We start from the raw sequence: 23,230 nt of genomic DNA, 5'->3' as shown, positions 1-23,230 counted from the left end.
AATTTGGGGGACACAAACATTCAGACCATAGCACCTGCCCAGTGGTTCTTGGGAGAACATTAGCCTTTGTATGGGCTTAAAAAAAAAAAAACCTAGCACATATCGAGTGCTTACTGTATACCAGGAACTGTTTTGAGCTCTTTAAATGCATGTGTTAGTTTGCGGGTATCTTAATAATATCCCTGTTTTATAGATGAGGAAATCAAGGCATAGAGAGATTTCCCTGTTTGCCCTCCATGCATTTTTTTAAGCACCCACTGTGCCTGGGAGACATGCCCCCTTCCTGCATGCCGGTCAGGCCCAGTTACCATGTTCATTTCCCTAAAGCACAGTTTTGGCCATGCCTTCCTCAGACACCTCCACCCCATTTGTTCAAGTACAAAGTCCAAATGCTATCTGGCTCTCAGGGCCCCAGCTGGCTGTGCCTTGCCTTCCTAGCACTGCTCTCCAGTGCCCTCCCTACACAGACCAGCCTCACCTTATAAACTAAGTAGTGGGCATGGCTTGATAAGCAGGCCTGCTCTTGAGCCGGAAGTAGGGAGGGCTCTGACCATGTGTCTGGGATAATTTTGTTGCAGAGGACAGGAACTTCCTTCAATTAGGTTAAGTGAAAGGGGAGTTAAGAGGAGGGAAAGGGAACTTGTGCAGCAAACAATTGCAGGTGGCCTGGCTCCCCCAGGACATGGGAAGCTGGCAGGCAGCCCCTCCTCCAGCTTTCCTCTCTGGACTGTGGTTTCATTTTCTCTGCCTCTCCCAGTGCATCTGTCCCTTTTCTTCTCCCTGTAGGCTGGCTTTCTCTGGGTTTGCATGGCTGCCCCAAATGGTGGATTTAGCTTGAGGCCACAGGACCTCCTGGGGGTGTTTCCCTCAGTCCCGGGGTGCGAGCGAGACTGACTGGCCCAACCCAGGGAAGGGCACCCACTGTGTCTGCTCAGTTGGTGGGGGGTAGACCACGTGGTCTCGGGCTGAGTGGGAGACAGCGCTGGGCACAGCCGATACAGTGTTGGCTGCATTTGTGACACATGGTGTGTGCTGGGGGTGGATGGGAGAATGGGGGTGTCACCATCCTTGAGAGCTCTGTCTGATGGGAGAGGCAGACTCATGGCCAGTTTACTGTGATGCTTCAGGATACAGTGTGTGAGTCTCCACCATTCAGCAGTATGAGTCGTTGGGAGAAACCGGAGAGCACTGATCTGACCAGTGTGGGGGGAGGACAGGGTGGCTGAGGCTGCACCCTATGGGCCTCCTCCAGCCCTGGCTCGGGAGCAGAGGAGGGCACTTTTCTCAGCACCTAGGGACTGGGGGTTCCCATTGCCAGCATGCAACCTAACCTGTCCCACCTCTCACTTCTCTGGTCTGCACTGCCAGGCTTGGTGCATAGACACAATAGTACAAAACTCATGTTTTCAAAAGAAATGCTTCAAAATGATAATGAAATATTACCCTTCTGAACAGAAAGCAGAGCAGGTCAGGTGGTTTTCATTAACAAGGCATAAATGCAGGGCCTCGTCCACTTCCTGGCTTCTGTCTTCACTCAGCAGCCCTTGCTCCATCCCTGGAATTATACCTTTGACTCCAGCTGCAGCTGGAAAGAAACCCACTCCTCTTCTACTTCCTTCTTTGCCCCTTTAGCCTCTTTGCCATGAGAGGGTGGAATTCTAGGCTCACGAGGAATGCCTGGTTTTCCAACCTCCCTTCCCTAAGGAGGCAATCCCATGGGTGTCCGGGGCTGATCTGCTCCTGCTTGGTCTCGACCTGGCTCCAGCTCCTTCCTGTGGTGCCCCAGCCCCCTCTTCCCCCACATGTGGCATTGAGGGTAGGAGTTGGTGATGGCTGCAAGGAAACTAGCCTCTCAGTGTGTGGGGAGCAGAGTGCACACCAGCTTCAGACCCTGCCTTCAAGAAGCTTTTACTGAATTAGAAAGACATCAGTACCCTTTCTGAAATATGAACAAGATTAGTAACTTTGAGAAACATTTTAAGGCCAGAGTAGAAGAGATACCTCAATGCCCAATGGGAACATTGCCCTGACAATAGTTGCAAGTTATTCTAGGTGTTACTCAGGTAGGCAGGGCCTTAGGTGGGTGAGATGTCCTAGGGCAGCGGTCCCCAACCTTTTTGGCACCAGGGACCGGTCCTCCTATGAGAATCTAGTGCCTAATGATCTGAGGTGGAGCTGAGGCAGTGATGTTAGTGCTGGGGAGCGGCTGCAAACACAGATGAAGCTTCACTAGGTCGCCAGCCACTCACCTCCTGCTGTGCGGCCTGGTTCCTAACAGGCCATGGACTGGTACCAGTTGGGGACCCCTGGCCTCGGGGGCTTCCTGGAGGATTAGGACTGCAGCTGCATCTTGAAGGATGGCCTCAAAAGGAGAAAAATCAAGAAGTTTGGGCAACAGGGAGAAGAGTGTCTGTCTGGGGGCTCAGTGTGGAGCCCACCATCCTTCCAAGTGGAGTGTGCAGTTGGTGCCTGGTAGTGGGACTCTGTGATAAGGAGAGGAAAGACATTTGGTGTCTTCAATTTTTTTGCTATCTTGTATTGTGATTCTGCTTAGGTCTGTTTCTAATGTAGACTGTTCCCTTCATACATTTGTTTGTAAGTTCAGTCACTTAGCTCAGTCTGCTTCTTTCAGGCCAGCAGCTGTGCTGGACTCAGGGACCAGGGAGCAGAGGAGGGAAGACATCCGAGAGCGTTTTGTGTATTCTTGTATGATTCCAGAAAGGACTTGAGGTGATTTGCAAAATTAACAGTATAATGAGATGAAAAAGGCACTGAAAATTGGGGCAAGAGGAAACCAAGGGTAGCAGAAATCAAATGATGCCTGAGGAGACTTCTGCACCTTCTATGGGAGATCATTTGACTCTGAGCTTTCTAGCAGCTAGATGTAAGGGGCAAACGGGAGTTTGGAATGACAAGGAGTTTGGCGTAGCTTCGTATTTTCACATTGTCTCGTGTAAGCCCATGCTATATATAACGCAACAGCCTGAGTGAGGGACAGAGAGTGTGGTCTTGGGCAAATGACATCTAGAATGCAAAGGAATCGAGGGAGGGTGGATCCGTCCTCTGATCCTTCTACTCCTCTTGGAGGGTCCTGGCTGGCAGCTGATGCTTGCAGCCAACCCTTCCATAAGTATCTAACAGGCTCTAGGTGAGACCCGATGCACCAGAAACTAGACTGGTCCCTGCCCCAAGAATCCCCCTCTCTTGAGGAAGCTTGGGGCACCATGATATAGGGCTGTGCATACCCACTCCACCTCAGGAGCTGACTCAAGGGTAGAAGTGGTCAGAGGCATCCCTGGAAGAACAAGTGACTTGGGTGTCTGAAGGGGCAATGAGAAGTTCAGGGAGGCTAGAATTCAGGGCGCTGGCAGGGAAGGGGGCCCAGGAAACAAGGCCAGGACAGGAGAGGACCGGATCAGTGGGCACAGGTGCTGTGGACTGGCCTGGCCACTGAGTGCCATGGGGTGCCCTCCTAACCTCTGTCTAAATCTCTGCCCTTGTAACTCCCCAACCCTGGTGCCTGGAGGAGAGTTGGTCTTGGTTCTGAGGAAGTAAAGAGAAGTGGTTAAGAACATAAGCTCCATGGCCAGAGGACCTGAGATTCAATGACAGAGGTCTGCCATTGATCAGTTGCGTCACGCTGGGCAAATGGCTTAACCTCTCTGGGCCTCAGTTTCCCCATTAGTAAGGTGGAACTCATAACAGTATCTTCTTTACAGGGCTATCATGAAGATTAAATAAGTTAATATTTATAAAGCACTTAGACTGCTGCCTGGGGCAGAAAAAATGTTACAGATTTGTAGCTCCTTAGACTGGAGCACTTCAACAGAGAATGGGGTGTCACCCCACCCTGAGTCCCCTGCACCAGGTACACCCACACAGATTCAGAGTCAAACACAGTGAAGAACAAAGTCCAGTGACAGAGAGAGGTATGGACACGGGACCAACCTTCTGCCTGTGGTGGGCCAGCCCTGGAAGGTGGGGGGCACTCAGCAGTTTCCTGTTAATGTTGTTTTTGATGTAATAATAGCTGCACAATGTTGGAGAGCTTTTCAAGGCAGCTATGCCAACTGGAAAAGAAGCCTGCTCCAAGAGCAGGCCTCAGTTTCTGCTTAATCTCTTCCAGTGATAGGGGTCTCACTGCCTGCTTTGCTTGTTGGACCAACACCCAGTGAGCATCCACTGTGTATGTCAGGTGTGCTTGGTGCTGGATTTCCAGCAGGATGTGAGTCATTCAGAGCATTGAGTTGCTCTGCTGCGTCCTTCCCAGACATCGCTTCAAGCCAGTCAGTGAGTGTGTTGAAGGGGTGTGGACAAGCTGCTATGGGCCTCCAACTGAACGTGAGGAGGATGAGGGTAGCAGAGGAGGGCATTTTCATTCATTCATGTGATTATTAAACATGTTTTGAGCTCTGTGTGCTAGGCCCTGACCCAGGCGCTGTCCTAGGTACTAAGAGCCCAGCAGTGAACGAGATATGCAAAGAACCAGCCCTCTTAAGCTGCTCTCAATGAGAGCTGAGGGAGTTTGTCAGCAGCCTAGAGGAAGGGCATTCTCGGCAGAGGGAACAGCACATGCAAAGGCCTGGAAATGTGACAGTGTGTATGGGCGTGTGTGGGTGTCTGGCATTCTGCCAGAATTTGGTGGCTGGGGACAGTAGGGAACAGGGTTTGCCTTTTGGGAACAATGAAAGAAACAACTGACTTTGAGGGCTTGTTAGTGACCTCACCCCTGGGACCACCAAATTTTGTCCCTCTTCCACTGTTCCCTCCTCTGCCCTCCAGCAGCCTTAGGCTGGTGAAAGGCACTATCTATGCCTTTCAGAGGTATAGATAGTGTCCCTGGCCGCCTGGCTGTTCGTCCCTTCTCCAAGCTGCCACACCTTGGCCCTTCCTTGTGGGCCCTGGTTTGTATCCCCACCCCTCTGGCTGGGCCTCTCATGTCACAGAGAGACCAGGTCTGGATCTCAGTGGGCTCAGCCTCCTCCCTGCCTTCTTCAGGAGAAGGCTCTGGAGTGAGAGGAGGCCAGGGTGCTGACTCAATTGACCTTCTGTAGGGAAGAAGGTTGGTGTCTAGGAAAGTTGTTTAGTGAGCACAGCACCACTGTGTGTTAGACCCTGGGTGTCTTAATTCCATGGGGCTTGAGGCTTCCTGCAGGGAGCTCAGAGAACTGTGGAGAGACAGACACTCCAGTAGGTGCCCATGGTTGGGTGCCACCGGCTGGGACAGTCTAATGGGTGGGAAGGCGCCAGAGTGTAGGGACCACCCCTGCTTCCTCCACTGCTGCCCAGGTAATTTTACACTTTTTATTGAAGTACAACACCCATACAGAAAAGTGCTCATGTCATAAGAGCAATGCTTGTTGATTTTCTCAAAGTGAAATGCCTGTGCAACAGCATCCAAACCCAGAACCAGAAGCGGCCAGCTCTCTAGAAGCCCCTCTTGTTTTTACTTTCAGTCACTATCCCTGACCCAAGGGTGACCCCTTCCCTGATTCTAACACCATCAGTAAATAAATGTTGCCTGACCTTGAACTTAATTTTAAATGCAAGCATACATTTATACTTCATTCACTCTTTTATATCTGGCATCTTTCACTTAAGATTCTAATCACAAGGCTCACACACATTGTTACTCATAGCTGTAGTGCATTTATTCTCATTGCTATATTTTATTTCATTGTGTGAATTTATTTACACACATGACTAAATGACAACTTATTTAGTCATTCTACTGGTGATAGGTATTTGGGTTACTTTCGGTTTGCGAGTATTAGGAAGAGAACATGTCTCCGCCCCCTTTTAATTCCCCGCCCCTCACCCCTCACCCCCACTCCACACTCCACCCCGACCCCATGGATGCTGCCATTTCCCCAGGGAATGATTCCTGAAGGTTCCTCCCACGCACTCACTGCCAAGTGAGGTCTGGTGCACCCAGGGCCAGGCGCCCCCCGCGCCCCCCCGCGCACTCAGGGGGCCTGGCGCACCCAGGGCCTGGCACACCTGGGGTATGGTCTGTGGCTCCACCTGGGGTGCGAACCTAGGACCTTCTGTGTGTAAAGCAGATGTGCTAACCAGTACACTATGGAGCCACCCTGAGAACATGTCTTTTGGTGCAAGTATCTACACATTTCTTTGAGGGTGTACCTAGGCATGAAATTGCTGGATTTTGGGGTTGGGTTTATCTAGCTTTAGTATGTAATGCCAAGCTGCTTTCCAAATTGCTTGCACCAATTTATACTCCTCCTGGCAGTGCATGAGCATTCTGAGTAATCCACATCCTCATCAACACATGGTATGGTCAGTCTGTTTCATTTTATACATTTTGGCGGCTGTATGGTGTTAAAATGGTGACTAATAAAGGTGAACATCCTTTCATATGTTTACTGAATACCCTCTTTTTATAAAGTGCTTTGTTCAAGTCCTTTGCTGAGTTTTCTAATTTGACTTGTCAAAGTTCTTTTTACGTTCTGAATATGGGGCCTTTGTGGAATATAGGAATTGCCAGTGTCTTCTTCCTCTTTGTGGCTTGCCCACCCCCCTCACTCTCAGTGGGATCGTTTGATGCATAGAAGCTCTTAAATCTTAATCTTGTCCAATTTATCCATCTTTTCCCTTATTTTCAGAACTTCCTGTGTTCTGTTTGTGAAATCTTTGCCTACTCCAATGTTATGTAGATCTTCTACATCTTCTTCTAAAGACTGTATTGTTTTACCTTTCACATTTAGACATGCTGTCCATCAGGAATTGATTTTTGTGTGTGGTGTGAAATGTATTAGTTTCCTATTGCTGCTACAACAAATGACCACAAACTTAGTGGTTTAAAACAACACAAATATATCATCTTACAGTTCTGGAGGTCAGAAGTCTGAAATGGGTCTCACTAGGCTAAAATTGGGATGTCAGCAGAGCCATGTTCCTTATAGAGCCCCTAGGGAAGATTCTGTTTCTTCGCCTTTTCCAACTTCTAGAGACTGCCCGCATCCTTTGGCTGGTAGCCCCTGCCTCTGTCTCCAAAGCCACCAATATTGGACTGAGTCCTTTGCACACTGCCATCTCTCTGATTCTTTCACTCCTGCCTCCCTCTTCCACTTATAAGGACCCTTGTGGTTAATATTGGGCCTGCCTGGATAATCCTGGATCATCTTCCATCTCAAAGTCAGCTCATTAGCAACCTCAATTCCATCTGTAACCTTAATTCTTTGCCATATAAACTAATGGGTTCACAAGTTTTGGGGGAGCCTTATTTTGCCAACCACAAGAGGGATCATGATTATTTCCCCACATGGCTATCCAGTTGACCCAGCACCACTTATTATAAAGACTGTCCTTTGCTCAGGGGTAATTTTTAGTTGCTTGTGCAAATTCTGACCATAGGGAGGAGGCCTGACTGGCTGGGTTAGGGAGGAGAACCCAGGAGATGGGGTGGCTTTCCTGCAGCTACCTGGTCTAGATGTGTTGGGTAGAGCTGCCACAGAAAGCGGAAGTGGAGGAGGCAATAGTGAAAGAACAATTGGGTCAGCATCGTGGTGGGGGAGGCAGGACACGGGGGCTTATTCCTTCCTGTCTGTCCTGATTGCTGGGTGAGGTAACCTCAGCAGGCCCCTCTTCTCCCTGGGCCTCTGACTCTGTCTGGTCTAGAGGATCCTCCTACCCAGCACAGACTTTGTTCATTTGAGCCGTTGAACCTCAGTGTCCTGTTCTCTTGCTCTGTCACCTTGTGTTGACCACTTCTCTGCTCTGGGCCTCAGTTTCCCATTTTTTGAAATGGGAATAAACATGGGTCAGAGGGAAACTTGAGCCATGCTGTTCCCCTGGTGGGGGACTCCATCTGGCAGAGCCAGTTAGATGCCTGCCCAGCATCCTGGAGCAGTGGCAGGAGGGTCTAGCTATCCGCTTGGCAGGGTTGTGGGTGGCCACATAGCCTGGAGCAGGATCTTGGACCATGATTGTGCCCTGGTTCTGAGCATGCCAACTGTGTGTGTGTGTGTGTGTGTGTATGCACGTACATGTGCGTGCCTGCAGGTAAGGCAGGGAGCTATATTGATGTTCTTCCCTTCCCTAGATCTGACACAACCTCTTTCCCCTTTATTCTTTGCTAGAAGACAGGATCCTTCCAAAGCTGAGGGAGGATGGATGGCCAAGCCCTGTGTGTCCAGCTCAGGCAAGACTGACTGGCTGGCCATTCCCAGGGCTCTGCAGTCACTCTGGCTGTTGGCAGGACAGGGAAGATGCTGACTTTACAAAACAGGACTGCAGCCCCAAGCTTAGAAGCTGTGAGGATGATGAGTGTATGAGACTGGAACTCAGGCTTGTCTTTCAAGTGCAGGTGCCAGAGAAGGTGGGAGTTGACTTGGGGCTTTTGAGTTGGACTGTCTTTCCCTGCTTAGCACCATGAGGGCCTCTGTACTCCTGTTCACGCTGCTGTCACAGCGTGCCCTGCCCTGCCCTGCCCCACCATCTTCCCAGCTTCCTTTTCCCTCCCCCTCCTCAAAGCCATATTGGCTGGTGGAGCTTGGATTCCAGCCCCAGCTCTGCTCTGAGACTTGAGTGGGTCCCTTGTCCACACTGATTTTGGATGACTGCCAGGCCCCTTGGTACTTCCAAGGCAACTCGAGATCTGAAGCAGGGCCCGTCACCACCACATTCTTCTTGGGCTCCCCATCCCCTATCACTGGCTGGCAGCTGTGCTGAGTGTTGGGCTTGCACAGCCAGAGCTGGCTCCAGCTTCCTGTGGGGCTTCACTGACCCAGTGAGAGCAGAGAGTGGGTGTTGAGACAGGGCACCGGCAGACAGGCGTCATCTCCCCAGTTCTTCTAGGCTGGACGGGTAGCTGGCTTGAGGCTCAGAGCTTTGGCTTCCACCTCAAGCTGGCAAGACTCAAGGGAGGGAGCCTATCCCTGCCCTCCCCCACTCTCCGCTTGTGCGTGAGTATTCTAGCTTTGCTACTGGGCGCGGTTCCCTGAACCTTGGTCAAATGCAGACAGAATGAACCTCCCTTCCACGCTGGATGGGATAGGCAGTGGGAGCCCACTGGGAGCAGGCTTGTGGGGACTGTGGTCACACCTGTCATTGGGACCCCTGCTGGATCTGGAGGTTGAGGTAGCACTGGGTTTCTGGTGCAGTTGTGAGCATTAGGGTGCCCAGGGGGACAGGACTAGGCAAGCCTGTGCCATGCCCACGTAAGAGCTCGCTGTCAGTTCAGGGAGCCTTGGCCTGGTGGTCAGCACCTGTGGGGGTCCACTCTGTTTGGGGGCTGTTTCCTCCCCCTTCCCCATGTGTCTATCTTTACTTTTTTTTTGTTTGTTTGTTTGTTTAAAGAGTGATTATGAAATATTTTAAGCATTCAAATAAAGGAATAGAGAGGATATAATGAACACTCATGTACATCCTGCAGGACTTAAGGAACAAATCTTATAAATAGAAATGAAGCCCCAGTTACCCTGCTCCAGCCCTGTTTCCCACCCCCCAAACCACATTTCCCAGCTGTTGCATGGAAGGCTGCGATAAGCACCCTGTGGGTGCCTCCCAGGATGCACAGCTAAGGATCCGTGGTTCCAGCTGAGTCTCCTGCCCCTGGAGTGCTCCCCCAGGCTGTGTCCGCAATGGCCCACCAGCCCTTGCTCCCTGGTCTTTCCAGCACTTGGCGTCACTTGGCTTTTTGTCTTTTCGCCTGATTAGGTGGGGAATGGGAGCTCCTTGTGATTGGGCTTGCGTTTCCTTCATCTCTGGGAGGCCCAGCGGCCCTCCAGTCCTCCATCCTTTCCACGAAAACTGTCTAATATTGCGGTGTCCTTGAGTCTGTACCCTGTGGCGCCTTTTCCCTCTTTAGCCACTCACATGACATACGGGTGCTCCAGGCCCATGCCTTAGCCGTCCCCAGGAACTCTCCCAAGGGCACAACCTATCACTCTGCCTCCCGTTTCTCCCCCTCCCTAGAGTTCCTCAGTCACGTCACACCTAGCATGCCCCTTCCACTCCTTACCTTCTCCTAGGTCTCTTCCAGCAGGTCCCTCCCAGTATGAGAGATTCTACCACCCGCTGGAGCCCCGGGCGCCCCCATATCCTATTTTCCACCAAATTCTGCTCAGCATCTTTCCCCTGCCTCTGTTGCAGTTCAGGCCTCACTGTCGTATCCCTTGTCTATCACAGCAGCTTCCTTGCCCCCTATTCCCTCCATGGTCCTTATCAGCTCCCAAGAGCGGTTTTGCTAATGTGCACATCTGATTTGTCACATCCCTTGCTTGACGTCCCCCACGGATCCTTATCCTCTCAGCTTGATGTCCGGGCATCACTGGAAGACCACCTTCCCTATCCCTGACCCATCCGGTCTCTGAGCCTTACTTGCCCCTATCCCCCACAAACATACATTTTAGCCACTAAATCCTCAGCTATTTGGTTGACCTGGCAGAGTGTGGTTTGTGCCTCGCAGTCCCCTCACTCCCTGCCTTGTCTCCAAAACCCCACCCCACTCCCTGATACAGAGCCCACTCCCTCATCCCTACCCCCACCCCCATCGTGCGTTGTGGGCTGAGCCTCAGGGTTTCAGGGAGTGGACAGAGGCCGTACTGTAAGTTCATCTCGGCACCACACATACCTTCATTTGGGTCTCAGGCTCAGGAGAGGAGTGGGGAGCACAGGTATCCCAACTGCCAGGACCCCTGGGTGGAGAGGAGGAGGAGCGGCCCTGGGAGAGCAGGATGAGTTTCTTTGAGGTCTGGGCTGTGCAGCCTCAGCCAGCAGCAGCGTCCTGCCACAGCACTGCCCCCCAGCACGAGGCCCGGGGTAAGGATGGCCTAGTCCCCCAGCGGAGTCTGGCCTGGGAGCCCCCTTCCCAGTGCTGCCTCCCTCTCCCTCTGGGCAGGCTGGCACTAGGCGATGGGCTTTCCGCTGCCCTATTTGGCACCAGCTGCCCTTCCGTCGGGGCTGTACCCTGGACTGCCGTTTGGCAGAAAGTTCTCGGTCCTCATCTCCACTGAAACTGCAGTGCATCACCCCTGGGCAGCTGAAATGGAGACCCTGAAATGCAGCCCAGGTTTGTCTTCAGTAAATGGCAGTTGAGAGAAGCACAAAGGGGGCCTGTTAATCTGAATGCCACACACCCTCTCCTGCCTCTCCCACGCCAGCCTCGTCTGGGCCCGAGTCCCTGGGGGAGGTGGTGTGGGCACCCCAGGCCTTTGGAGATCATAATAGACACTGCACAGTAGCAACAGTTGCCCTACCCAACAGCTCCTGTGTGCCAGGCATGGAGGGATGCTTGTAGATTGTGTCCTCTGAGTCACTCCTTGGCGCCCCCCACAAGGCAGCAATACTTTTACCCCATTTTACAAGTGATGAAACTGAGGCACTGGGCCAAGCTCCCACAGCCATTCATTGTGGGTCTGGGGTTTGGACCGCCATGAGGCTGAAATCTACTCCCTCCCCTGCCTCCCAGTCCTCCCCGATCAGCTGCAGTGTTTTCAGAGGCCAATTTATCACTGTGTGAGAGCTTTTTCCAAGAAACCCCTTCTCTTCCTCTACTCCATGAGCAGGGCTGAGTCACAAAAGCCAGTTGGCCTGAGTCCTCCTCCCCCTCTTTCTGTTCACCATTCTTCTCTCTTCCTCATGCTCCCTCAGCTCCGGAGGCCTGAAGGGAGGTTGGGAGGAGTGGGGGAGTGGGCTCTTGCCTCTTCTCCCCTCGTCCTCCCCGCACCCTCAGCAGCGGTGGCAGGGACTGAGTCCGCGCTGCCTCTGTTCTCTTCTCCCAGCAGCTCCGCTGTTGTCTTTTGTGTGCAGGGCACGTGGACGCTTTCCCCAGAGGCCAGGGGTCTCACAAAGGTTTTTCCAGGCCTGGGCCAGGCAGTGCAAGGAGGCAGTGGAGGGCCAGACCAGAGGCTGGTCCCAGCTACTGAGCTGTGTGTGAACATTTTGAGCTTCAGATGCTCTACCTGAATGATGGTCAGTGCCTCATCAGGACTTGCAAGGACTAATGAGGCCATATTCCGACAAGGCCTGGCACATAATAGGTTCTTCCTACTCGAGGCTGCTGGGATCATTTGGGGTCAGGGAGGGCAGGAGGGCAACTGTAGGAGCCTCTCCTGGAAGCCTCTCAAGGTTCGTGGCCTTGAAGGCCTTTGGGGTAAGAGTCTCAATCACCTCCACAGAGCCCAGCACTCAGGACTGAGTGGCTTGTGGTGATCAGTCCAGTACTGACCTGAAAGTGCTGATGGAAAGTGCACTGCAGGTGTACTTTCTATGGAGTTTCCAGGCCACTGGCTCTGTGCCAGGTACCATGCTGGGGCTGGGTTCTCAGGAAGGAGAGACTGGGGGGTTGCCTGTGATTGCTCAGGAGGCAAGATGAAGATAAACGAGAACAGTATCCTTTCTCTTGGCCCAGGGTGTTATCCTGTGTTCCTGTGGGCCAAAATCCTGGGATACCTGCTGGAAGAGGCACTGAGCTAGGTGTTTCATAGGTGATTTGGATGTGAAGCAGGTGGGAGACAAGGTATAGGCACAGACTAGGAGGTGGGAAAGTGTCAGGCAAGTGGTGAGGAAATGCAGGGTCATCAGCAGTAAGGCTGGTTGTGGAGCCTCCAGTGCAAGAACACTGTTATAACCCTAGTTCCTGTCTCCAAGGCACGCTGGCTAGTGGGGAGGTCAGACCAGCTATATGAAAAGCCGTAGCATCAGACAGCCAGCTGGACTGATCACCACAAGCCACTCAGTCCTGAGTGCTGGGCTCTGAGGAGGCGATTGAGACTCTTACCCCATGGCCAGTGTCATTCATTCATTTAACAGTTATCCTGTAGGCACCAGGCTCTCTTGTTAGGACCCAAGTCTTTGTCCTCCTACAGCAGAGAAAAAGCAAGGTCGAAGTAGGGAGGACTGGGTAAGAGTTTTAATCTTAGAAGGGGACGTTGCAGTAGGTGAGCAACACACCTGGATATTTGAAGGAAAAGTATTCCAAGCAGAGGGAACAGCATGTGCAAAGGCCCTGAGGCTGGAGCATGCTTAGTGTGATCCAGGAGTGGCCAGAGGCCAGTGTGACTGGAGTAGAGATGGTGAGGGTGGGTCATAGTGGTGAAGGTGAGGTGAGCCTTGAAGGCCATCACACTAACTTCTATGGGGAGCCTTCAAGAATTTTTAAAAATTTTTTTAAAATTGAAGTTTAATTTGCACAAGATACAATTCCCATTTTAAGTATACAGTATAAGTATACTAAAAGATAACTTTTAGTATAAACATACAGCTGTGTAGCCCTTACCGCAATCCAGATTTAGAACATCTCTACTTCCCAGGAATGTAGAGGTTCTCTCATGCCTTTTTTCAGTCATTCTTTGGTCCTACCCCCAGGCAACCACAGATCTGCTTTCTGTCTATAGTTTTGAAGTTTTATGTAATTAGAATCATACAATATGTAGTATTTTGTGTCTAGAGTCTTTCACTTAGCATAATGTTTTCTGAGGTTTGTCTATATTGTTGCAATTATCAGTAGTTCCTTGTCATTGCTGAGTGGTGTACTATTGTATAGATGTCCAAATGTTTGTACATTCACCAGTTGATGGACATTTGAGTTGTTACTGTTTTGTGGCTATTGTGAATATCATTGCTACAAACTTTTTTTTTTCCAAATCTTTGTTTAGATATACGTTTTTATTTCTCTCGGGTGGTTGGGTCAGGTGGTAGGTATGTATTTAACTTTTTAAGAAAATGCCAAACTTTTCCAAAGTGGTTGTACCATTTTTCATTTCCACCAACAACACGGATGTTCCAGTTGCTCCACCTCCTCAGCAGTACTTGACATTGTCAGTTTTTCTGTTTTTAGCCATTCTAGTTGGTGTGAAGTGGTATCTCTCTGAGGTTTCGATCCTCATTGCCTGGTGACTAGCCATGTTGGTCATCTTCTCTTGTGCTTGTTGCTATTTACATATCTTCATGGTTGTGAAATGGTATTCAAATATTTTGTTCATTTTTTGTTAGATTGCCTTCTTAGTGAGTTGTAAGAGTTCTTTATGTGTTCTGAATACAAGTCTTTTATTAGATATACATACGATTCGTAGCTTTTTCTCTGGAAGGGTCTTGGGCAGAGCAGGGGCAATGGGCACAGAGCACAGAGAGGGGGTCCTTGTACCTCGCTTCTGACCCAGCAATACACTCTTTCTCTGCTTCAGGCATGTGTGGCTCTGGCTCTGCATCAAGACTTCCTAGGTCAGAGGGTCCCCTGGCTAAGCCACAGGAGCAGGAAGCCCATTTGGCCACCCACAGAGTGGCCACTCATTCTGTCACCAGAGACCACTCTCACATGCCGTTGCTGGTTCAGTGAGTCCCTCTCAGGCTTGGGGATGCTGACACAGCCTAACCAGGCTCAGAGAGAGAGATGTCCACAAACCACGGGGCAGTTCCCCAGTGAATGAGCTTCCTGGAGGGCCAGGTCCTGGGGAGCAAGGAAGTAGCCTCATACCTTAACCTGATCAGGTGACTCTGGGCTCCTGAATTCCTAGGGAATCAGAACTGTCAATCAGGGGATTGTAGTGTTGGATTTGGCAGGCTCCAGAGGCCAGGTCAGGGTTGGCAGGCATGCCTCATTCTGTCGGCTCACCTGGGCTTGTAGGTATCATCACTGTGTGCCTTGGGGAAGCTTATTTTTCTCTACTCTTATGGCCGGCAGCTCCACATGAGAAGCTGATCCTTTCAGCTGTACCAGGACAGGACAGGACAGGACAGGTAATGGCTGGCTCATCTTACTGGCCCGAGGCCATTCTGGGGACACTTTGCATATTCCTACTGTGAGCATTTTGGGTTAGCTTCTGTATTAGTCAGAACTTCTCTATTAGTGAAAACTTTTTTGGTTGCAAGCAACGGTGTCCCTCAAATAGATTTTGACAAAAAGAGAAGACAGTGCACATGTGCGTGAAGATTCGTCGCATGATGCAAGTGAGGGGCTCCAGTTACCAGCTTCAGATTCATCTGAATCCCGGTCTTCCAAATCCAACAATTCAGCTCTACTGTCTCTGTGTTGGCATCGCTCCTGGCAGGTTCTCCCATGCGGTAACTGGGATGCCTCTGTAGCTCCTGGCATCCAACCCACAGCCCGGCAGCCCCAGAGCAAGGAGAGCACCTCTTCTTAAAGTTTCCGGCCAGAGTCCAAGCCCTGATGCTCTTTGGGTCACCTGATCTTTCCTCAGCTAGCTATGGGGGCTCTGACCAAGCCTGGATCATGTGTCTATTCAAGGTGTACATGCAGGTTCAGCCACATAGGTCACGTGGATCAAGAGTGGAGAAATGAGTTCTTTAAAATGGAGCAATGCTCTGTTCCCAAGGGTGGGATAAGGATATGGCTGGATGAGTGCACAGTGTGGCAGCCCTGACTGCATCAGCATTGATCCCCACCTGTTCTCAAGGTCCTGAGAACTGAAACTTTTGCCCAGCATCTGCCGTTCACCCCCTGGTGCTCTGTATTTCCTCTCACCACTGGAGCGTGTGCTCCCCAAGGCAGAGGCCTGTGGCTCTGAGGCAGAATGAGGCCTGGCCCACGGTGCACCCTTCATAGACATTTGGTGCAAGAGTGGATGGGTGTACACACACAGGACAGTGCGGGAGGAGGCCGGGGAATGGTGGGCCTGTCCTTTCTGCCTCTCCTCCCGTCCCTCTGCAGCCAGCCCCATCTTGTTGGCACCTGGTGCCCCGAACTGATCACTTTGGAGACTTCCCCTCTTTGGAGTCCCCTTTGTCAAACACTCGTGCCCCATACTCTGAAGGCATTGCACTCTTCTGTGTTTAGTCATAAAGGCAAGGACCTATAACGGTGAAAGGGCAGGCAGAGGAGGGCAAGTGAGTCCATCCTGGTATAGGCCTGAGGCTGGTATAGGCCTCTCTGTATATATGTCCCCACACTGGGTGGAGTGGGCAGGTGCTGGGATGGTGAGCCCTAGAGCTGGAGTGTGGCCCATGTGGCAAGATAGAACAATGAGCTGGTTGATGAAATTAGGTGTTACTTTGGCCCACATCAGGAGGGATGTGAGTTATTGGCTGGTCTTAGAGAACCTAGGGGCTGATGGAGAGTAACCCACCAAGTTGCCATGTGTGTTAGAATCCATACCAGTCTGTGCTCTGTGGTAAGAGCCACATTCAGCTGTTGGTGGCTGTGCTGACTCTCGTGGTCCTGGTATGGGGCTGCTGGGGTCCTGGTATGGGGCTGCTGGGGTTCATATGGCATTGCTACAGACTCAAGCCAGTTTGCTCCTGAGTTTTGCTTCCTGGACCCAGGAGGTGGGTAGAGAGAGTGTGCCCAACTTCCGAGTCTCACAGACCAGGACACTCGTCCTGAGAGCACCACCACCACGCTGGGCCCACACTTGCTGCCGCTGCTATGCTCTGTGCTTCAGTTTCCCTATATAGAAAAAAGGGGTGATGATCCCTGCTTCACAGGATTGGAATTCCTGGAGTCCCGTTGTGTTGGCTTCAGAGAGATGTTATAATGTGACCACTCCTCTTCTCTTCTTGCAGGTGAGTGACGATGGCGGAGAGAATGTGACCTGTGCGGGCCCTTATCCACCCACTGAGTGGCACCACCATGCAGAAGCCCAGTGGCCTGAAGCCCCCCAGCCGTGGGGGGAAACACTCAAGCCCCATGGGCAGGACGTCTACTGGGTCAACCTCAGCCTCTGCCACGGTGGCAGCAACCGGCTCCAAGGAAGGTGCGCAGGGCCAAGGGTGGAAGGGCGAGGGGCCAGGTAGGGCAGTGGACTTCTTGGAAAAGCCACTCTGTGGCCAGCCTGGAGGCCATCAATACAGAAGGTCTTTCTGTCTGACTGTGATCCCTTTAAAAATTAACTGGCTACAGGCACTGACGCATACTTTACGTAAGCTATTCTTTTTCATGCTCTCCCAACCCAGAAGGCGGGCACCACTGTTGGCTCCACTTAGAGATGAAGAAATGGAGTTCCAGGGAGACCTGGCACCTTGCGCAAGGTCACTCAGCCCATAAAACACAGCCAGGATTCAAACTCCAGCCTCCACCAGCCTCCCCGCTCCCGTTCATTCCCCTTCCAGGGTCTGAGATTATCCTTGTGGAGCCAGCCCCATCTTCCCACCAGTCTTCCTGTCTGCCACCCAGAACCATGCCATTCAGCCATTTAACCTTTCTTTATCTGACTTCTAGTCTTTCTGCTGGCGGGCAGAGGGCGCCCTGGCTGAAGGCAAATCTGAAGGCAGCTCTGAGGGCAAATGGTAGAGAAAGCTGTTAGTTACTTGCTTTTTTTGATGATAAAAGCAAAATAGCCCACTGTGGGATATTTGGAAAGTTTGCTGCAGGCGTAAAATTGCCTATAATTCCACCCCCTGGAGGCAACTATTATTTTGGTTTACGTCCTTCTACTTCTTTTCTTACCTGTTTGTAATTGTGCTGCATAAACAACTTGAAAATCTGCTTTTTTTCCTTTTAATACAATTGGGTGAATTTTTATGTAATTAAAACTTCACATGTTCTTTATTTCTAATGGCTGTAAAGTCTTGTTTATTCAACAAATATAAGTCAAGGGCTTGCTTTCTTGGCACAGTCCTAACTCCTAACCACTAGAGCTCTCATTCTGAGCAAATCAGGATGTGGTCCCAGCCCTCAGGGGGCTGCCAGTCTGGTGGGGGTGGCCGAGTGTCATGAGATCCTACAACAGGGGCCTGACTAGGTCTGGGAGGTCAGCAAAGCCTTCCCTGAGGAGGGGACATGTGAGCTGGGGTCTAGAGGGTGATGGTTCACTAGATGAAGAGGAGAGGGTATTCCAGGCAGAGGAAACAGCACGTGCAAAGGCTCAGTGGCAGAAATCAAAGTGAGTACAAGGGAGGGAAAGAAAGCGAGTGAGGCTGGAACATGACCAGTGGGAAGCGTGCTGGTGAGATGGAGGTGGACCTGGCGGGGGCAGCTTGGGGCTGTGCGAGGAGTGAATGTCCATCCTAATAGCAGTGGGAAGCCACTGGAGGATTGTAAATCAAAAGGAATGTGAGAGAGGCAATTAGAACAATTTTCTTAACCCATTCTCTGCAGTTGAAAATTGTGATTGTTTTTTATTTTTCACTTTGATAAATGATGCTGTGATGAACATCTTTGGGCACAAATCCTTGATTTGATTATACTGTAGCCGTCAAGGTAAGACACTATCTATCTATCTATCTGATTGGCACAGAAGTTTGGAGAAACAAAAACCAGCCAGAGGCCAGACTGGGAAATCTGGGCCCTGAGTGGGGTAAAGGAAAGTTTAAGCCAAAGGCATAGGCAATCCATAGACCCAGGTCCTTGGCAGAGCCAAACAACCAGCATGAAAGGATGAGGAAGCCGTGCGGTGTGGCCCATGGGCAGACCGACACAGGCAGATCTGCCCGTACAGCTTCGTCTGCAGGTCCCTACTTCCCCTCTGAGGTGAAAAATCCTCCTTTACTCATCGGAGGCACTCCTGAGCAATGCAAAGAAGCCAGGTGAGAGAAAACAAGGGAGGAGAATGTTCCAGGTGGAGAGAACAAATGATGCAAAGGCCCTGAGGCAGGAATTAATTTGGTTTGAGAAAAAGGAAGACAAGTCTGGGTAGAGAGGAGTGTGAATGAGGTTAAGGAAGGTGGCAGAGGCAGATTATGAAGAGTAGGGGATTTGGGTTTAAGTGTAGTGGGAGCCGTTGAAGGGTTTTAGCAGAGGAATAACTGGATGTTCGTATTCCTCAGACCACCATGTGGAAAACAGGCTGTGGGGGTTAAGATCTGGGATGAGGAGACCAATGACATATAGTCACCCAGGCGAGAATATCTGATATCTGCACTCACTGCCAGGGTAGGCTGAACTTGGTCCAGTGGTGGCTGGGGGCTGGGTGTGTGTGTGTGTGTGTGGCTGACCATGACCCTCTTTCTGCTGGAGAGAGCCCCATAGCACCTTCTGAGTTCTTTCCTCATTGCTCCCTCCCTGATCAAAAGGGGCCTGAATCTGACTCTGATCCAGCTCTAATGTGCTCTGCCACTGGAAATGTTACTTAACCTCTCTGAGCTACTAATGGGATGATAACATCTCTCTGATGGGCTCAAGTCAGTTAAGGAGTGCGAAGTGCCTGCAGGTACAAAACTCATTAAAGAGTAATTTCTTTTCTTTCCACCCATCCATAATCTCATTACAGAAAAACTTGAAAGTTACAAAAGAAGAAATACCCATTACCTCCTTGCTGAATGTAATCACAGCCACCACTGTGATACAGTTCCTTCCGATCTTTTTTCCTGCTGCACATTTTGGTTTAAGCAGTTAAATCATGGGTTGCACCTAGATTTGCATCTTTTCCACATTTGATTGTATTCTCTGTGAAGTGCCTCTCTGTGCCTGCAGTACCTTTGCATCCTTTTGGACAGCCGCGTAGTAGTCACTCCAGGGAATGGGGATGGAGCGCACAGTGAAGCCTGCTGGTTGCTTCCTAGTCACACTGCACATCGATCTGGGAGCCCCTGAGAGTGGAGGCCGGATGGGCTGACTTGGCCTGGGCCCCGCTACCCCACAGGGCTGTTCTAGAGAGAGGAGGTACCACTCTATGAATGCCTGATTAACTATAGAGCCATAGCCCACTGCCTGACGAGGGCATGAAAGGCTGCAGTTGGGCTTGGTGGTTCCCTCCCAGCTCCTTTGGCACCTGCTGCCTTTGCAGACACCCAGACAGGGGGCAGGAACAGAGAGCTGGGAGTGGTTGGCTGAGGCAGCAAAACCCTGTGAGAAGGGAAGGGAGATTCCTGCCACTCAGAGCTGCTTTTTTCTCTGCTCCAGGTCTCATAACAAGAGTCTCTGGAGAGGACGGGCAGCACTAGGGCAAGATGGTGGCTCCCTCTCGCCACTCCTGTTGGCTCCCTCCCCCACCCCGTGGAACTGGTCATCTACAGAGGTGCTGGAAGTGCTACCCCCACCATCAGAGGCTGGGACCCTGTGTGGGGAGCACCAGAGCACTGAGGGATGGGTCTGGTAGAGGCTGGAGCCCGGTCGGGGGTGGGGGACAGTAATAAGCTGGAGTTTGCTCTGGGAATCAAGGCAGTGGCTGCGTCCCAAAGCATGAGCTCAGCTTTCTGGCGGAGGGTCTAGCCAAAGGCTGGGCTTGGACTGATGCCTCTGCCCTCTACCCCATGGAGATGAGAGGGCCTATGTCAGTCTCCGGAGCTGGGACACACATGGAGCAGCCAGGGCCAAGGGGGCTGTTGGAGGGGGTCTCTCATATCAGGAAGTGGCCCGGAGGTGGTCAGAGCAGGTTCGCAGGAGGATGGTCTGGGACACACCTGTGGGCAAAGGCTTGGGTGGGGCAGCGAGGTCAGGGGCAGCCCAGCCCAACAAGATGGAGCACCCCTAGAGGCTGCTTCAGATCACGTGGTCAGGGAAGGTCTCGCTCAGGAGGTGACATTGGTGCAAAGACCTGAGTGACAGTAGCCAACCCAGCTGAAGTTAGGGGAAGAGCATCCAGCCAGGGGGAATAGTTGCTACAAAGGCCCTGAGGCTTGATGACTGAGGACTGGAGGGCGGCTTGAGTGGGAGTGTGGAGAATGGCCCAGGGCCCCAGATGGAAGTTAGGGAGCTGTGACTGGGGTTGCAGAGTATGGAATCTAGCCTGGGCCCAAGGGAGAAGGGAGTTCAGGCCTCCAGGCTGTTGGCCCAAGACTGCTGCTGGATATGGCCCTCCCGTTGGGTCAGGAATAGCCTGACACCACCCTGTAGTAGTGATAAAGAAGGGACCGAAGTAGGCTGTGAAGGTGGGCCCTTAGCCCTTCTGTAGGATCTGCTTCTGAACCTCAGGTTGGGGCAAGCCAGTCCAGGCTGGGGGTGTTCCTCTTGGCCCCCAAAAGAAGATCTGGCTGCAATGACCTGGGGAGGACTCGGGGCTGCTGAGCAAAAGGACAGACCATCGCACACGGTTAAGCTCCCTCCACCCTCGCCCTCTGCGGGGGCAGGCAGGTCCTTGCAGGATCTCTCCCATCCCTTGCACTGTGGTCCAGCCCCAAAGATGTCCCATCTAGGAGGGTGGCATTCGGCACTTGCTATGTCACAGGCAGGCCCTGCAGCAGGTCACAGGCAGGCCCTGCAGCAGGCATCTTATCACATTTCTTTCTCATTAACAGCCTAATAAAATAACTGCTCTTCTCTCCATTTTAAAGATGGGAAGACTGAGACTTGGAGCTGTCAGCTGAGTTGCCCAGAGTTACAGGGCCAGAGAGCATCTGGGCTGGAGTCGAGACTCAAGGTGGGCTGGGTCTAAAGCTGGCTGAGGCCACTGGCACCTGCTTCCCACCCTAGAGGTGGCGGTGGCCGGGGCCCCAAGTTCAGTCCCAGCTCCGCGCACTCACCTTACACCTCAGACTGGTGGCAGGATGGGAGGAGTGAGCTCTTCTCATTAGGTCGATCACAACTGTCTTCCAGTATGCTTTTGGCCTTTCCTCATGCTAGGGACCCAGGACACAGGAGGTCAAGGAGGAGTGCGTGGGATTTCCCCTCAGACAGGGAGCGGTCCACTCAGGATGGGGTCCACAAAGGGCCCACATAGGGCTGGTTTAAGAGCTTTCAGTTCTGGCTTACTGAGCTGGGACCCAGATGCCCCTATACCCCGTGGGTGCTCCAGACATGGGAACCAGCTCGAAGTGCTCAAGGCAGAGCCCCCAGAGTGTGGCAGCTAGCCTCTAGTCTTAGGCACTGACCCCACCCCACGCCACCCCCAGAGGATTATGTCTTTCACCTTGGTACCCCTCTTCCTGGGAGATAAGTGGCATCATCCCCATTTAAAGTAACTTGTCCCAGATGCAGACCTGGGCAGAACCAGCACCACTTCCAGCCCTTGCTCCTGCAGAATCAGCAGGGCCCCCAGGCAGCACTCACTGCCTTCAAGGTCAACCTCTCCGGCTCTCCCTAACCACATCCTAAACTTTTTAATGGCATCAGGATGGGGAAAGCCAAGATGAGCTTATTTGTGGCTGGGTTGTGAGGCGGGTGGGGAGGGGGCAGGGCAGCCTCCTAATGCTCCTGACGTTGCTATATTGATCCAGGGGGGCGGGGGCCCAGCTGCCAGCACTGCCTGCTGTGTGTGGCTGCAGCAGGGCTTCTCCATGGGGAGCTGGCTCTGCTCTTTCCAGGGTAAGCCACCCACATCTCTCCCCACTGGGTCCCTGGCTGATTCTGTTGGGTGGGGGCTTCTGAGTTCCATTTGGCTCAGAAAGGACGCTGAGCAATCCTTGGCACTGGGGCCCACCCTGGAGTAGCTGGAGTAGCGGGTCACTTCTTTAGGGACAGATGGCTAGAGGCAGGATAGCAGGGGGATGCCGAGCCTGTGGTGGCCAGAAGGGGTGAACCCTGCCTTGGTCAGGGTGGGCTGGGAGGAGTGGACTCAGCCCTCCCTGGAGGCCATATCGGTGGGCACCATCAGAAGGACTGACCTCAGGGTAGACTGGGCTGGGCGGCTCATGGTGGGAAAGCCAGTTCTCTTGAGAAATGCCATAGAGACCTCATCTCTTTTGTGACCCTGCCTTGAGCACCTGCTGGGGAGGGAAGGGGGCTTAGAGCAGAAAGCAGCTTCGGGGTTTGTGGACATTAATGTGTGTTGCTTTGGGGCTACCAGGGAGGGGAGTTCAGCGTCATGGTGAGGCTGCATTTCAGCCTGGTCTTGGGGCTCCAAGGATGGAGAGGGAGGTTGGGTGGGCTCCATCTCCTAGGTCTTGTGTTCTGGGTGGGGTGCAGATGTGTAACCTGGCATCCTGGGAGGCAGGCTGTACAAACCAAGGAAGAATGGAGCCTTGTGGGCTGGTTGCCGATGAGAGCTGTTGGAGTTGGTCTGGCAGGCAGGGTTTCCTTAGGTGACACAGAGAGGAAAATGCTGTACTTTAAGCCAGGGTGACCATGTTCTGCCAGGGACAGCCCTGTGGTCTTGGCATGATGCTATATTAATAACACCTCCTTTCTCTCTAAGGAGTCTGGTTTTGGCTGATGAGTCATTTGGTCACCTTATTTATAGCCCCTCTGAGGCAGACACAGTGCTCCTTAGCATATTAAAGTCTCTGAGAAGTCCTGCAGCAAAGCAACCTTAACGTTGCTCAAGCTACTGGTTCTCGAGCTTGTTTGAATTTGGAGATTAATTTTTCTTTCATTATATCTCTTAATTAACACCCTGTGTGGAACTATGTTCTGTGGAATATTTAGGGAACTGACCAGCTACTTGAGGAACCAGTCCTAGCATAGGTACACTCTGTTCCCTCTGGCCTTCAGGGGCAG

At 52.0% G+C, this 23,230-nt stretch overlaps 1 protein-coding gene across 4 annotated transcripts in view; it reads left to right on the top strand.

The window, feature by feature from the left end:
• Positions 1 to 23,230, top strand: part of CLIP2 (CAP-Gly domain containing linker protein 2) — a 76,999-nt gene that overhangs the window by 2,933 nt on the left and 50,836 nt on the right. For all 4 annotated transcript variants that reach the window (XR_005650003.1, XM_039849535.1, XM_039849534.1 and 1 more), the window contains exon 2: positions 16,483 to 16,673. Coding sequence is in view for 3 of the 4 variants with exons in the window: in XM_039849535.1 (XP_039705469.1) it covers positions 16,550 to 16,673 (124 nt within the window). In the remaining variant the exon portion in view is untranslated. The remainder of the gene's footprint in view (positions 1 to 16,482; positions 16,674 to 23,230) is intronic.

This window comes from Pteropus medius, unplaced genomic scaffold (genome assembly GCF_902729225.1).
Source record: "Pteropus medius unplaced genomic scaffold, Ma_sr-lr_union100, whole genome shotgun sequence".
NCBI lineage: Eukaryota > Metazoa > Chordata > Mammalia > Chiroptera > Pteropodidae > Pteropus > Pteropus medius.
The sequence above is the reverse complement of the archived record's forward strand: the minus strand, read 5'-3'. Positions and strand labels throughout refer to the sequence as shown.